This window comes from Bolinopsis microptera, chromosome 3 (assembly GCF_026151205.1).
Source record: "Bolinopsis microptera isolate Bmic1 chromosome 3, MBARI_Bmic_1.0, whole genome shotgun sequence".
NCBI classification, from domain to species: domain Eukaryota; kingdom Metazoa; phylum Ctenophora; class Tentaculata; order Lobata; family Bolinopsidae; genus Bolinopsis; species Bolinopsis microptera.
This window is the reverse complement of record NC_087074.1, coordinates 12,895,642-12,913,696: the sequence shown is the minus strand read 5'-3', so window position 1 is coordinate 12,913,696 and position 18,055 is coordinate 12,895,642. Positions and strand designations below refer to the sequence as shown.

Genomic DNA, 18,055 nt, shown 5'->3' with positions numbered 1-18,055 from the left:
GGTCCCCAGTACAAGTAAGTCTACATCGTGAATTACTGAATGCTGAATATCCGGAGAAATCTTTCATCTTTGGTGAAATTAGGAAAATTATAAAAAATGTCCCACTTACCCTTTATATAATTACCAAGCATACCTATACCTATGCATGGCGCTTTTTAGGACTTTCTATGTCATATGTGAAGGGAACGGAGCGAGAGATTAGCATGCCATACTCATAGGAAATTTTCAGATCTCATTGACCTAGTTTTCAGCTTTAGGCCAATTGATTGACTGTGAGTGTATTCATATTGTCTAAGCAGTCAAATTCTGTCAACAGTTAAATTCTGTCAGCAGTTAAATTCTGTCAGCAGTAAACATTTTTATTTTACCAGTATGCAAGTAGGACATTTTCAGATTCCAGCTTTCATCGTCTTGACTAAACTTTTGTTTAATTATCATCTATCAAGGTCGCTGTACGTGGATGACACAAAACACCATTGAGGTACTGAAAGCAAGATTACCGAAAAAAGCTTCAAGAAATTTATTATAAAATCATCAAAATAGAAGAAAACAATTTTGGATTTCTGAATAGAAGCTTTTCCGACTTGACCGAAATTTCATAGCTATAGTTTCGACTGAATTTTTGACCAGTGAATAATGATCAATCAGTGAAGTTTAAGTGAGTAACTCGAGTAACTTTCAATGTACTGGAAGCTGTATATCCGGAGAAAGCTTTGATAAAATGTAAGCATGAAAATGTCCTACCCGTAGAAAATTTTCAAATATCAGCTTTCCTGGACCCAAATTTCACTCTTATGCCTGAATTTTGTTCGATGACCAATAATAAGTGAGTTCACCCTGGAATGTGGATGGCACAAGACACCATTGAGGCCACTGAAAGCTAGGTTACCGAAAAAAGCTTTGATAACCGAATAATCATCAGAATAGAAGGAGACATTCTGGTAGATTTTTAAACAGAAGCATCTATATTGTTGAACAATCATTATTTTTATTGATTTTTTATTGATTTATTTATAGTATATATAATACATATAATAAAGAGATTGACTTGAAATAATAATTCGATTGAATTTAAAAGTTAAAGTATTTGTTTAACGACAAAACACCAACTTTAATATCGACCTTTATTCAGTAGCAGAAAGATACTATGGCTAAGAAGGGAAAGAAGAAGAAGACAAAAGGGGGAGAAGAAGGATCAGGCGGAGAAGTAAGCCACAAACCAGGCAAGGATGAACCTCTCTCAGTCGCTGAATCGATTCTTTCCTTCCAGTTAGTACCCATGACAAGCTTTCCAAACAGTTTGTTACTATCCTTGTTAAGAATTGACAGCAAAATATTTTATCACAGCTGCTGTGGAAACTGTTTCAAATAAATCAATAGCTCATTTACTAACAGTAAAATTATTGTTCGCCATTTGGTTTTGTTTTTAAAAATTGGTGTCCTGATGGGCTGTTAATTTTTGTTTTATTCAGGATCGAAGTTAAGACTAAGACAATCGAGGCATTTAGAGACGAAATTGTGCAACTTAAGGTAGAAAATGAAGAAAGCAAAGAGAAGGTTGGTTTCAAGTTGTCTTGTGCCATTTGTAGATCTCAGAGAAGTTTTACAATCAAAAGATGTGGCTAGTTAATATTCAATATAATGCAGTGGCTTAATACGACATGATTAAAATATCACTGAATAATATCAATGAATGTTTAGTTAAAGAGTCTATATTGAATGTGACTAGCAGGAGGAAATTTGGTATTGAAAAGTGTCTACTGCTCTACTGTAGCAGCTCAGTTTCTGGTTTTAAACAATTTGTGGTTTGATCCTCTTGTCCAGTTATGGATTTAGAACTTCTTCCGTTTGGTTTAGTTCCATCTTTTTTCCTCAAGCACCCAATGATTCTGTTAACAAATGTGCTTTCCGAAATTCTCGTGCTTTTCATCACCTCCAGTGTAAACAATATTATCGAAACCCCAATCATTGTAAAAGCTAGCGCAAACACCCCTGACATTACACCAAGTTCCAGTGGTTTTATCGAGTCTACAGGATTAAAATGGTCACACAGATCCTTAGAGTGGCTGACGTTGTACCATAAACGTTGTAACATGTTGTTCTCCTTCATCAATAGAAGTCCTTTGTCGATGTCTTCACGGTCCTTCAGTCTCTTGTTGTAGAGCAGTGAGTAGCTGTAATCAACTATCTTGTGCTGTGTAACGTACAGATTACATGGCGGTTTCAGAGCTTCATACTGTAGCGGTATTTTTTCGGATAAGAACGCAAAGGATCCTTTCCTTGCCAGACTGACACCTTTATCGAAGGAGTCAACATAACTTAGTCTCCTGTAAAACTCCTTGAGAGTAAAGTCCTCTGCATTACGGATCAGATGTTCTGTAACTGAGTTGTTGACCGTGCCAAATGAGATACCTGATCCAGATCTCATGAGATCGTTGACAGTTCTGACAGCTCGAGACACGCTCGACCTGGTCATGGTGGCAGTGAGGTTAGCTGAGTACATGGCCACCATAATCAGACACACTAACCACCAGCTGGTTGCAACAAGTCGACTACTCCAGCTCCGGGGAGCAGTTGGCATTGGGATCACTTGGACGATTGAGCTGACCATCATCCAGAGTGAGCTTAGTGAATCCATTTCCTGTAAACGCTCGTTCACACCATCTAGAGGACTATATTGACAGAGTGTCAATTGCTGTTCTTTTGACATGGGGAGATACATACACTGCTCACAATTACAAGTGTTCAACTTCTGTACCAAACCTCCACGATGTCCATACGGAGAATATCTATCAAAAATCCAAACCAGAACCCAGAGAGAAAGACACACTACTCCGATAGAGACCCACAGCAGGAAACTAAAAGGGGACAAAAACAAGAGTCCATCATTGCTATACCCTGAAGAAAAGAACTGTCCGATTTTAAACCCCTTCTTTTGTTTTTGCTCGGCAGGATTCAGCACCATGTAAACCCCACCATCGAGTATTGGGGTGGAGAAGTGAGCTACCTTTAGACGAATAGTGTCTGTGCGAAAGGGATCCCTGTAATGTCTATCTCGTCGTTGTCAAGCATCCCGAGTAACCCTGTCCACATTCCATCATGATACATTCCGGATGTCCCGTCTTTAGACTCGTGATAGGTACAGAGGAAGTTGAGGTTCCGACAAAGTTCCCCGAAGAGTGAGATCATGATTCCGGAATAGCATGGTGGGGTAGACTTGTCATCTTTTTGGATCCCAGATGTCGGACACGAGGTTTGTCCCCGGTTCAGATAGTCGTAGAAGACAAAAGGCTCATCTCGGATCAAACCTATTCTGAGGGTACGTCGTTTTCTTTGGAAATCAGAGTAAAATTTCAGGTCTCGGCTTAGTTCTAATTCCCGGCCATTCCACACTCCAGCTTTAACGACTTTGGGATTTGTTCCAACAAAATTGTAAATTCCCAAGCGAGGTGACACTTCTATCCGATTTCCGTGTTTGTCGAGTTTAATTGTTCCTGTCTTGCCGAACACAGTTGTATTTTTTAGAATTCTCGAGAGTGTGTACCTGAAGTTGTATGGGACAATGAACGTCGTGTCAAAGGTACAACCCTCATTGTACTCATGAAAATCGAGCTTTTTCAACATCTCAAAATTTCCAGCAAGAGCTCTGTGAACTAGTTCCACACTGTCCAACACCAGTGAACCCTTGTGTAAAGTATTGGGGAGATCCGTTTCACTTTCACTGAAGTTTACATCAGGACCTACTGCCACAACACCGGCCATGTACCAAGGTAACGTCGTACTGTTGTACGATGCTTTATCTAAGGCAGTGTCAGTGGAAATCCAGTAGAAGTTGTTTCCAACCAGTCCCTCCTGAGCTGCAGTGTGTAGTGTTCTCAGCAGCACGTTACTTGATACACAAAGTATAAAGGTCCTTGCTCTTACGTTTATTCTGTTTCTGAACCTGAAGTTTTGTGAGAATTAATTAATTAGCTCGTCTTAACATTATCATCTGCGATTTAGAGTATTTAGAGAAACAGTTAATCTCCATGCAAATCGAGAGTTCTAGAATTTACCAGTTCTTTACAGTCATTCTATATTGTCAGCAAGATCTATTTAGTATAAAGAAATGTTTTAAAAACATGAATCATCATTGCAACCTACCTGAGCCCAACATCGACCCAATCCTGTTCATTATCATTGTTAACTGGTATTGATATCTCCTCCACAACAGTCACCGAGTTATCATCAGAAACTGCCTCAACAATTCCGATCATTTCTGACATTCCATAGTCGTCGTTCGAGTAAACCACCGTCACTTTACTCCAGTCGTACAATTTGAACAACTCCACAAATGGGGCTTTTGAAGGTTTCATCCCCAGGTTGATCTGATAAGAACTCCACAAATTCCCCTTAAAACGTCCGAGTCTAATTGGACGTTTTGGAACTATGTTGGGAATGCCAAGAATTGAAAGCATGTTGGAGGTATCTGCCACATGCTTTCTGTTTAGAGGTCCGACGACTACTGTCATATTCATTTTGTTTACCAAACTGCAGATTTGCTCCTGTACGTCTAACGACGAAAAATGAGTGGAATTTTTGTTTGTGACAACAGGAACTAGTTGGAATTCCTTTGTCTTGTTATTCAGTTGTGTTATCTTTCCAGTAAACACTTGTTCGAGTTCTGCATTATCCGTATCAGCAATAAATCCAATGTGAAAAGTCTGCAGTCCCTGAACTATCTCAAGAGTTGTAGCCAACAAAATCACGATCATTCTCATGATCAAAACTAAGCTCTTGGTCTCGTGTTAAAAGTAAACAAGTCGCACAAGCGATGTCACGAGCAAAAAAATGTACAATGGTTGAACGACTCGAGTCGACCAACTTTTAAAAGCTAACGATAATTAAGATTGATGGTTGTTTCAACACTTAATTAAGTTACTCAATTACTTCGGATTACTGTAGGAAATGAAGAGATCACTGTCAAAATTTCCTGTTAGATATTACACGACACATGCACAATGACTATCTATGTTCGTATCTCAAAATAAAATAACACTGAAGTTCTTACTAACCCGGTAAAAGTGGCTTTTCTGACCTTACGTATATCATAAGTAGCTCCATAATCCATTATATGCGACTTGTATTTTATTTCATGTTATTATTTATCTACACTTCCTCATTCCTGGTGTAATATGCATAGTTCTCGTCAACGATACATTTTTCAGACGCAGAAGTTACAAGCGCAACAGTTGCAGTATGTAAAACAATCAATGAGAGCAGCAAAAGAATTCGACTCAGACTACCAGAATACTCTAACCGAGCTTCAGACTAAGATTGAAACTGCTCTTAAGGAAAAACAAGTCTCCACACAAAAACTTCAAGCGGAGGAAGCAGAACTGAAAGGAAAATGTGATGCAGAGCAAGCGAGAACAGACGAAACTTTGCAAGAAAAAGCAGAGCTTATTGATTACAAGGTAAATTATTTGAGAGGGAAGAACTTAGTGTAAAATTTTGATTACATGATTGCGATGGCTAAAGAATTCGTCCGTAGAAAATCTGTTGGATTGAAAACTTTTCGAAAATGTAGTTTAATTCCTGATAATGGTATTATGTCATTACTCATCGTGATAACTGATATGGCATTGTACAGCTAATAGTATGAATCCTCTAATCGGATCAACCAATCCCCTTGGATACCATCAAAAGGGTCTACCGAAGAGATTTTAGAGAGCGCGCGGTAATAGAAAAGATATTAACTTTTCTAATGTAAGCTCTCAGTGTGTTATATTCTGAGCCGCGCACGCGTGAATTGAGTAGACATATTCATGAGCCCAAACAAGCACAAGGCCACGTGCAGCGTGCATGTAATGGACCGTGACCAGATTTGAGGATTGGTCTATATTACTGCTTGACAGCTTGATAGCTCATTCTTATCATTTCTGAGCGACAGCTTCCCGCTCCAATTCCAATTTAATCCTACCACTTGCAATATATTCGGGATATAGATTATTTAATGGAAACTCACTTTCACTTTGTGCTTATCTTATGGTAATGTATTCGATGTATCGAAGAGAGAAAAATAAAACCCTCAAATTGATTGTTTTTCCATCGATAGGACAACGGAAGTGTACTACATAAAAAGAACATTGACATTCTGAAATGTGCAATCAAAGACATCAACGACTCGTTTGATGAAAATGCTAAGTACATCCAAAAGAATTTACGTTTGACTCTCGATGAAATCAGCAAAGATACTGCTTCAAAAGTTGACTCCCAAAAATATCAGGCTACTGATGTAAGTATAAAGTAGACTAATACGAAAATCTCCCAATGAAAATGTCAAAATCCCACTTATTACGAGTTCTAGTTTCTCATTTGTTAACATTTTAAAGATGAAATGTTATATTGTTATTTAACAGCTGTCTTTACCAGACATTTCTTATCAGAGAGCGATCCAACTGCTTGACCCAAGGAACTATACTGTAGCTCAACAAAACTCTTGGCTGAAGAGTGAAGTTCAACTTCTTAGGAACGACATTGAACGGTAACTGTCCCTTAAATTGTATGGTCTTTTGCAGAAGACACCAACCTGAAAATACAATAGTTTAAAATGGTTCCCAATGGTTACGATAATATCTCAAATTTAAGGTTTCTACTTTCTCAAACATAAGAATTTTGGACAAATCAATAAATTAAAAATCATTATTGTTTAAAAGAATTAATGAATATCCAGCCTTCCTACCGCAGGCTGTGGAAGGAGGTTGAAAAGTTGGAAACAGATAACATCTTCATGTTGACAGATATGTACGATGAGCGAATGATGGACATAAAACGATCCAGGTCGGTTTTCTGAAATAAATTATCGTTTTATTGAGCAAATACGTTCCTAATTTCATGATAGTTCATTAAATATTTAATATCATTTACATATTCGGTCTGAGCGAGAGTTAGTTCATAATTCGTATTCTTATTACGATGGCACAGACTGGAATGATTGAGTAAATGTTGACACCACCCGCAATGAATACAATTTTACTAACTCTGAAGGGGAGCTCATCTTACAGAAACAATATTGGAAGATTTATTGTACAGTTACTATCTATATTTTAGAGATTCGGCTTCATAGCTGCGTAACTTTAGTTAGAGCGGGTTATCAAACCTGGAAAATATAACAGCAACACAGGAGTTTGACTCATATCTGTTGAAACAAAGCTCAAATTAAGAACTTTTGAAAATTAGCATTCATGATTACATGCTGAACTTTGATGAAAGTTTTTGATTTGAGATTAACTTACTCAGTTAGTTACAGTAATGACCGCACAGTAAAGCAAGTTTCCTGAGAAAAGAAGGCGCCTGTATTATAGAGGTGTTAAATGTGAAAATACATTGAGTTACCTACTCACTGGCAACTTCCATGTTTTATGTAGAAGGTGTGGTACGATGAACCATTAGGTCAGAGTATGGATCTCTTTTGTCACAAAGCTAATATAAACCAATCAAATAGTTCTTTTAACATGTCTCACGCGTCACAAATAGGTCCCAATAATTTGTGAGGTGATTAAGAACTAAAAAATTAACGTAAAATATTCTGACAACTGACTGCAGTAAAATCCCGATTTACCGTGGAGTTTTGGAGAAAGAATTATCATACAATAGGGAAATAGGTCTAACGAAAAAGATTTATCTAAGTGCAGCGCAAACTTGTGATACAAATGTTTGACTCACTAAATTTTCTGCACGAAGGAGAACCTCTAAACTCCGTACCCTTGATACACACCGGAGAATGACCAATGTTAAAAAGTCCGGAGTGACAGGATACAGTTATCGTGGTGTTAGAGACGACAGGAAACTCCGTGGTCGTGGCTATGTCTGTCCAACTGGGGTCTAGTCCATAACACCCCTCTGGAATTGAAGGGGTCGTTAAATCTAAAATATCTCAAACAAATATCCAACCCTTAAACTCAAGATGGTAGAAATTTTAGTTCATTATTTTGACTATGTGATCTGTTTTGCTTGCCGATCCGACGTTATAATGTAAGAAAAATATACAATGAACGTACCTTGTTCAGAAACGGCAAGAGACAAGTCTTGTAGGGTGGGTTTTGTTGCACGTGCAAGGACAACCTCTGTTTGTTGAAGACACCCTCCCTCACCGGCTGTCACGAACTTTTTCCAATAGTTTCGTGAGTTCTGGATCTTTATCGTGAAACTTTTTCTAGATTTCTCGACCCTAAGATAAGATTACTGTGTTTTCGTATTCACGGACATGCAACTTCAATTCATTGCCCATGTAAATTTATATTAATTGGACGGTGCTAGCAGTTTAAGATACTATTTTCCCCAACCAAGTATTTTACTTACGTCAGGATAATCTCTAATCCCACCGCGCAACCGATGCTCTCCAAATCAAAATAACTCCACGTAAAATTCTCCGGATCACTATCTAAACTTGCACCCGTTTTCCTACACATGATCGCTCCGTTTACCTCGTCACTCCCTAACAAAACCTCCACTCGCACTTCACCAGTCACCTGGTTAATTAATCAATTAATCACAATGCAGGAAAAAGTCTTAAAAACAGATGCTTTTCCCTTTTTATGCAAAGAACAAGTTATGACTTCAAATCCCTGATGATAAAAATACCACATTGGCGGAGTTGTAGAGGTAGAGAGAATATTGGGAGTCCTGAACACAGTGCTGTTTCACGAAGTAGCGTTCCTGTACCACGTCATTGCCAAGATAGTACTCAGCTGATTCGTCCTTGTTAAACTGTGTCCACAGTAGAGTTTCTGAACTATCTGAAATACAGGGAGGAGGTTACAAATGCGATATTTAGCGATCTGGTGGAAACAGCGATATCGTTTTAAATATTTGGGTATAAGATTTGCTTCACATTATTTTCATACCTTCGGTCTGAGGTAGCAGTTGTCTTGATGTTGGAGTCAGGACGACTAGGAGAAGATAGTATCGACACCTCATCACAAGGAACCTTAGATATTCCTGCCAAGTGCTGCTAATATAGTGCTAATATACTGCTAATATACTGCTAATATAGTGCTGCTAAGGATATACTGATATAGATAAAGCTAAAGAAAACTTGGGACAAACAAACAAAATTTCAACTTTTCTAAAACTAATATTGCTACTAATTTACCTAATTCTACTTATTGACGGTAAAATGAAGAACTAAGAACCTATGTGTTGATATCAGCAACACCACTACAAGTTAATAAGAACGTGGTAAACCCAGAAACACAACTATTGGTTAATAATTTGGCTTTGTCGCCAGCTGGCTTGGTAGATCCTGAAAGTGTGATATTCCGTGCGTTCTCGCAATTACTCACTGAATCAGACGCCCTGACAATTACTACTGTCAGATTCTGTACTTCGTTGTGAGTTGTGAGTTACCATGGAATTATTAACGTTATGTGGAGAAGATCAAATCAGAAGAGTAGTCGTAATTGTCATGATCCTTGATTAGTAGTAACTTGAACTCAATAATACCTACCTGACACCTGGGCGGTCATTGCTCCATTTACTCCCGCATTTTCCCCTTAAACTCTGTGATTCTCGAAAGAAGAAAACCAGGGAGGGTTAATTATAAAATGACCAATAGCCCTGATATAAATAAAGACCTTCGATGTTAAATGATAATACAGTTATCTAAAAGGTAACATGACATGTCGTAAAATAGTCCCAATATTTTACGACATTTTTTGTCAATAATTTTTGGAATACGAAGATGTTTATAAATATAAACATCTTCGTATTTCATGATGTGGAAAAACGTATAGAGCTAATTTGTATCACCTGCTGGAATTCGTCTGTTACTATAACTAATGTCAAAGAGTTTCTCGGGTGGATTGAATGCATTAATATCTTGCTGTTGAATCTGGTTAACCAGGGTAACCTTTGCTTCAGTCACGTCAGACCAAACTGGTTCCACTTGACAAGGCCACTCCACGTCAGTGCCGTTCCAGGTTACTTTCAAGTTTCCTGCTGAATCAATCCATATTTCTACTTTGACTCGGAAGAAACCCGTAACACTCTCTTGGTTAGATGTGCATCTTGATGAGCTATTTTCATTCCATTTAACCAGAATTAACGAGGCATCACTGAAATTGGAAAACGTCTTAATTTAACAGTTTTGATCCCGGAATGGAATGAAAAATTAAGATGGATTATTCCTCGGGTGGTGAAGCCAAAAAGAAGGCAAATTTTAAGTATGGTCTTCGGCGGAAAAACTGAGGTAGTTTCCTGTACCTTTCTGAGTTGCTTTTGAGATATCTTCCTTGTAGCTTTAGAATACCCAAACTATCGTCGGAATTTTTCGAGAACAAATTCAAATTAACGTGAAATCGATACGGTTTTGACCAAGTGTTATTCAGCTTCTTAATCTGTTTGACACTGATTCTTAAAGGAAAATTCTTTCTTGTTTTGAAGATTGGTTCTACTCCTGAGAATAAATATTAATTAGAAAGCTAATAAAAGAATAAAAGATGTCAATGTAAGTCAGCAATCTTTAAATCAGTGGCAAATCTTCACATTATGCTGCCCTCGGCCTCTTGCAGAGTGCAGATTGCACTAGTTCACGCAAGACCACATAATTAAACATAAACTTGGATCAACCGTCATGCATGATCTGAGAATCATAACATTGCTGGGCGATATTTACCTGACTTTTGAAGCTGTAAATCGAACAAGTTATTCTCTTCCTTGCATTTGTCATTCAATATAATTCCGTCGCCATCTGACATTGGAGTCCAACACAGAACCTCCGAACCGCTGGCAATCTGAATAGATCCATCATCTTTCAAACGCCACTCAGTACCCTCTTCTCCGCCTATACCCAGAGTGACGTCATCTTCTCCCACTCCTACGTACCTCTCGGTGTGCTTTACGTCTATGTTACTTATTAGCCGTGACGCAGTGTTGTAGCAGAAGATGTTTTGTTGGTGCACTGAATCACAATTGGTGGGTGTTAAGGTGAGCTTTTCTTCAATTACCCTTACACATTTGTTAGTTTTTATGTGTCGAAGAATGCCACATATCCTCTGTTGAGATTCAAGTTTGATGCCTTGACTTTGACCTGGAAGTGTTGATAGTTTCTGTCGATTGTCGAGAAGTAGAACGTTTCATTTAACGTTTCATTTAATAGCCTCTTTTTAGGCTTAAGGTTAGTGCGACCAATTATATTTCTGGCTATATAAATCTACTTAACATTAATAAACTCATCACTATGAAATTAAAATACCTTGTTGAAAATAGGCACCAAGAACAAGAACTAGTAGATTCTGTATAATCATCCCTCCATTACTTTTACCTTATCATACTGTTTGCATCGCTAAAAATGGATCAAGATTAAATATCATTATTCACGTACAAAGTATCTACATCACGACACCAAATTTTGTGATCTGTAAATCGTAAAATCAGACGGTAGACAAGGACTAAAAAATGTAAGATTGGTAACTTTTGTTAAATTTTACTAAATGTTGTTTCTGAGTAGTGAGTCAGAATACAGTGATCATTTACAGATCTACAAAATGAAAATTGTTGTATAAGATGAGGGGAACTAACGGAACTATCATGCACCTGTGTTGTACTTGTTCTGCATCACTTCTTTTTAAAATTCGTAGCTTCGTCGTATCATAATGATCCTCGATTAAAAAGTCAAGCCATCTGGTGCGTTATTCCCAATCTTCTACAATTTCATATTTATTTATTTATTTTTTATCTCACACTTTATTTTACTTCGGACATTACAACAGCCACATTGTTACACAAGTGTAACCAGCCAATTAATATTATAGGAAGCCAAAGGATTCAATTATACATTAGGCCAGTGACGCCGTGACGGTTAAGGTCACTTAATAAGGTAGTGTGTACCAATACCATACTTTCTTCGCCCGAGACTTTACTGCAATGGGCATCTCCTCATTAATCAACCCTCACACTTGATTTCTCGGGTATTCGGCTGAGTGTACCGGGGGGCTGCATAGATCACACGTAATCCTTAGCTGAGCGTCAACGACGCTCACTCCATGGCTGGTAGCTCAGCTAAAATGGTACGGATATATAAACATATATATTATATTTTAAACGGTATATTAGAACCAGACAGAAACAAAGTGCGAAAGGCCTGAACGGAACCCCTCTGTTTCAGTTCCTTGTTAAACACTGCCGTACAGCAAGGACATTCACCGAGTTAGCCAAAGATGGGCACATAACTCACTCCACAAGATGCCTCTGTCAAATGTTGCTTATATATCAAGGATCTACAGGAAATATTTCCTTGTAGGTTTAGAGGGTGATCTGTGAACCTCATTCCCAACTTGTAGGAACTAGAATTCCTTTACTATCCCAACTAGCTACACCAACCATAGTTTCAGATATCGTCTCGCTTCATATATACTATATAGTAAGATATGACTTATAGAGAGTTGTGGCCATGATCGCAACTGATAATATCAAGTTGATCGACTTTTCCTCGTTACAAAATGTTTAAACCTGTTCCGTCATGCACCATGCGGTTGTAGATCATATATTTGTTATTATACTAAGAGCAATGAGCCTAAACAGAAGATAAAGAAACGCAAATATTAAGAAACGCATCATTCGCAGAGATCAGATCTAATAGGGTTCAACAGTTTATCAATACACTGGCCTGTGTTCAAGGTTCGTCCGGGATCCCGGCTTAATCCTGGTCCCGGTCCCGGCTAAAATGCAGAATTTTCACCGGGACCGAACCGGGATTTTTTTATAAATTTTAAAACATTTTTCTGCTAATTTTGTTAAATTATCGAAACACTTTTCGACGACCTATATCGTCTCGCTTTATATATAGTACTAAGATACGGTATCTTAGAACTTTAGAAGCCATAATAAACCCCAATTGATATAATATATCAATTTTAGATAAATATTGATATTGATGAGCTTGGGCCCAAACTCGCCTATATCAGGGGGATTAATATAGATCGCAAATACATATTAAATCGGTAACGGATTATAACTGCGAATTGATTAAACAACACATGCACTTGAACGAAAAGCAGACATTTGAACTTTTGCAGTACAAACTTCCACAGATTTACCAAATAAATTAAAATTTAAGAATGGTAAACGAACATCCGAGTCATGTCACATGTGTCCACTGAAAAATGCAAATGCTTATGATGATCGTTTCAAGACTATACTCTTTAAAACCAATTCGAATACAATTACAAATATTGGTTAGTCCAAGAGTTGAAAAATTGAACATTTTTTTTTCAGTGCTGAGAAAATAATCTCCTGCAGAGCACAATTCTAGGAGTGAGGTGAGAAACTAAGCGAGTTAATTTTCCGAGACTCGACTTGAAAAATCGTAATCGACAATTTGCTCTCCTTTTTGCCGTAATTATTGTCTTTGAAAATCGTGTCTTTAGCCACAAAAGTACCATTGCCGAAGCATAGAGCTGGGATAATTTTCCAAGAAACGTTCATGCAGATGAAAAACTGTTCCCAATTTTCGACTAATGATTACTTTTAGATTTTTTGATAATCTAAAAGTAGCTCACCCTATGGCTGGTAGCTCAGCTGGAATCGAACCTGGTACCTCGCGATTAACAAGCAGGAAGATTTACCAACTGAGCCACGCAGCTATTTATCATGTTTTGACTTCTATAATTTATTAATTTGAGTCTGAGCACAATGCTACCGAAGCAAATAATTGTATATCAATGAACCATCTTCCGATTTTATCTTGTCATATTTAAAGAACACCCGCGTTCGTAAATGGTCCTCATATAGAATTAAGGTTCTTGAAGTCGCCTTCTCTAATTCAATAGTGTAGATAGATGTAATTTGCCGAATTCCACGGACAACTAACTACCAATACCATGACTACTATTGCTATTGCTATCATTGCTATCTTGCTTACTACTTTACTATAATACCTGCCATGGCTATTGACGACCAGATAAGAATAACTGCCGCACTGCTTGTCCATTAAATGAGGTATCAGGAGACTTATAGTTTCTGATTACCGCGAAAAGGCAACAGATAAGATAAAAGATTAAATCTAAATACTTGCCAGGTACTAAAATAGCCAAAAGGACAACTAGATAATTAGTTAAAAGATTTCAACTGTTTTAAATTTGAAGCTTTCCTGCGTGCAACAATAACTAAAACTCCAACATCTATTTTCTCAACATGGACGATAATCAGTTAAACTTAAAGTGGTACTTTAATAATACTGACCAAAGGAACAAAGCGGAATGTAAAATGAACGCTAAAGGCATAGCTGATTTATGTCGGCTGATATGATGAATGATGATCGTGCATATACAGGGTGTACCGCATAACATGTGATTTTTCTCCACTTTTACAATATGCACTTCGTACACTATATGCGTCGTACTGCGTGCGAGTGCGACTAAAGGTTTGATTTTACCTGCAAGACAAAAGAGAAAGTTGCAATAAATCGCCTCGATCAGCCAGGCGCCTTAACCATCACTTTACAGAGAGTACCTTTTCTCCTGCAGTGTGAAGGTCTAATATGTTATCTAAAAACTAGCATGATCAGAATATCGGTTAAATTGTGGCAATAAGCACTTTCAAAACAAAAAACATGCACAATTACCTTTTCATAATTTCAATTCTATCTAATTCTTTTCGTGGTTTAACATTTTAAGAACCATATTGTTTATCATGCGATATGAACGGTATAGTATGGTTGATGAATGATTTATGATGTCTAATCAACCACTTGGAATCAATACAGTAAAGCTATAAAAGTACACACCTCAGTGATTAATGGAGTAAAAATTCGGCATAGCATCTCCCGTTATAGAAACTTAGAAAGATAGCGCCAAGCTATAAATCAATGATTTAATTTTAATGAATGGCGAATGCTTGAAAATGTTTGTCTGAATATTTATATGTGTTCTAAGTGGCCACATCAAAATTTGACTTCAGCTCAAGAATTAATGCGTCCTCTGAATCATTAAATCAGACATAAAAAATAGGACGAGGATTTTATTCCTTCAAATTTTGCGACTGGTTTTATAGTATAGGCTGACATAGTTTTCAAAAAGTCTCGCTAGTCGCTTCGTTATGAGGGTAGGAAATTTAGTAGACAGTAAAGAATGGACAATATTCCCTGGTTTATGCTCTCATGTTACATGTATCACTGTTACATGAAGTGTTTATCATCTAATCATACCAAAAGTCAGTACAAAAGTTACCAAGAACTATTAATCTTTTGAAAAGTCCGCCGATGATATGATGGTTAATTCAAATGACGTAACTTTCACACCAAGGGTTCATTCACAGCATATACATTAAGATTGTACAACATACATATCATTTACATGTGCGACTCAAGGTTACATTTTGTTTGCAACATATTGGAAAACTCTACCCTCGTCAGTTTTATAATGTATTTTAATTTAGTGACCGACTGGTTTGATTAAAGAGTAATTTGACCAATTAACGATATATCGAATGTTCTTGAGAAAAAAAATTAAAACGAGTTTCATCTAATTCTAAAAGCTGAACTGCAAATGCGCGTGTACTCGAAGGCTGTAAAGAGTATAACATGATGATCATAGAATTGCCATAACATTATGAAGAGTCTGCCCAAATTATCATATACTCCAGCCATTTTACTCAAGTTATAATTTACCTCTCGTCACCAGCTGGGAGCGAGTAATAAAATAGTAATATCAAGTAATATCCAAGTCTGATTCGTGCGTTGGTTTGAAATTAAAATTTCACATTTCGATGAGATTGGAAAATTCAAAACAACCTATTTGTATCGGATTTAGCACTCGCGCCTGAGAATTGAGACAGTGCTATTTCAGTAAACTAATCACTCAATCAACATAATTATTGTTTTACTGTTCAAATGTTAACCACCGAACACATATTTCAGACAGCACTATATGGATTGCGTGAAGAAAGGGACGACGTTTGGTAACCGAACCTCTCTGTTGATAACACCACCCCCAATGGAGGATCAGAGGTTAGCTATAGAAGACGTGGATGAAAAAGACGAAGGAGAAGAGGATGACAGTGGCAGCGAAGAGGGGGAGGACGAATTTACTGACGATTCTGACGAGGTTAATTTTAGGAAACTGATTTTTCCTAATTTTTGTCAGCCAAAAGTCTTTGATTTTCGATTAAGTTTTTTTCGAGTAAGTTTATGTTCGTTCTGATCATCGATTGGTTTATTACACTGGTTTTTTATTTTTTTAAACTGCAGTGATCCTAATTCCCTCCCCTCAGGAAATGGGTGTGACGGACGCGGAACTGCAACTCCTCAGCATACAGGGTATTAACAAGCCACTCTACGAGAGACCGTCAGATGTGGAGGATGATTCCTGTCTAGTCGCCGTCAGCAGTTTCGAGTGGACGTTAGACGATAAGATTCCCATATCTCTGACCACTTTGTAGATTGGAGCGAGTGTTACATACTGGTGAAATGTTTCAGACTCAATGTACAACTTTGAGTAACCTAAAATCTGAGTCGAGATCGGAGTCCCTTAAAATCAAAGGACTATTTTGTGATTTGATCGAAAATTCTTTAAGTCTGTAGAATTTCAAAAGGGGCTGTAGAGGGGGGGAGCCAAGTGGATATTTGTAGATATTTGGATAATGTCATCCACTTTTTTCGTGAATTATCCATTACAATAATCTACAAATATCTACATTTATCTACAAAAAATGTATATCTCAAATATGTGCCCAGAAATTCTACTGAATTTTTGGAGATAAATTTGTAGAATTTGTAGAATTTTCGTGAATTATCCATTGACAATAATCTACAAATATCTACATTTATCTACAAAAAATGTAATCCCAAATATGTGCCCAGAAATTCTACTGAATTTTTGGAGATAAATGTATAAATTTGTAGAATGTCATCCAGTTTTTTCGTGGATTATCCATTCTACATTAATCTACAAATATCTACAAATATCCACTTGGCTCCCCCCTGTAGAACTTCAAGATTCTTATAGGCTTCTTTTTGATATCTTATTACAGTCATAGAAGTGGAAGCATTGAAATCAAATTAATATTTCAGTAATACACAATTAAATTATAATTATACACAATTAAATATCAATACGTTTACGCTTTCAAAATGGTAATTAAATAAAAGTTCGGGCTGCAAATATTGTTATTTCTTTTAAGTTATTTTTGTTAAGTTATTAAACATTGTTTTGTTGTAGATTACCGGAAATTGAGGTACTTTTGCTTAAACGTCGTGTTATTCTTTGTTAGTTCAAATACAAGTCTATCGCTGGTAAAGAAGTGTGAACTACAAAAATACCGGAATAAATAAATCACATGTCAAATAAGTGCAGGTTTATCAATGTTATTCTCATGAACATTGACCATCTTCTCCTCGTGTAAACTGCTTTGCCAGGATAGTGTGTTACGAGTACGATTAATATATAACTACGTGGAACAAAACGCAGAAACACATTCCTTAAACTTACTCAATACAGTTTCAGGCGGTGAGTACCAGGTATGTGGTTCCTTTACCAGCAAGGCAACAATCTGTTTTAGAGTAATTCTGAAATGTGAGCATCAAGCGGTTTCCGTGCTTTTTTCTCGAATCTGTTACTCCTTTTCTGAATGTGTAACACTATAAAAGTATAACGCTTTCTCTCCTGTGTTTTCTGTCTCACTCATTATTTTTGCACCAGTGATTGACTGTGATCCCCGGTCGCTGGAGGAATTTTTATTTAATTTCCGTCCTATTAATGTTACAACTAACATAAGCTCTATCGAAAAGTCGATGAAAGTAAAAGAAGGAATGGAGATGTATTGTGTTCCAATTTAACCGCGTGCGAAAAGCCTAACTGTTAAAGATGTGAACGGAAAGCTTTGATTAATACAACGACATCAAGTGGAATATGATCAAAAATACCAACTGGCAAAGTGCAGCATATTTACACTTGATATAGGCAAAAAAAAGCTTTTATATTTAAGCATATTTTGAAATTGACCAGGATTATAAGCTATGATATGAAGAATTTTTAGATAATTTCTAAAATTAAAGCTTTGAAACCAGCATTTTGAA

At 37.0% G+C, this 18,055-nt stretch overlaps 1 protein-coding gene across 1 annotated transcript; it reads left to right on the top strand.

Moving 5' to 3' along the window:
• The first annotated feature begins 1,126 nt into the window (after positions 1–1,126).
• On the top strand, positions 1,127–17,229 carry LOC134812475 (repetitive organellar protein-like). The gene is made up of 8 exons (XM_063819927.1): positions 1,127–1,269; positions 1,473–1,557; positions 5,208–5,456; positions 6,098–6,277; positions 6,429–6,526; positions 6,730–6,822; positions 15,899–16,085; positions 16,252–17,229. Exons 1-8 carry the CDS (start codon positions 1,148–1,150, stop codon positions 16,417–16,419), a joined length of 1,182 nt encoding a protein of 393 aa, XP_063675997.1. The 5' UTR covers positions 1,127–1,147; the 3' UTR covers positions 16,420–17,229.
• The last annotated feature ends 826 nt before the right edge of the window (positions 17,230–18,055 follow it).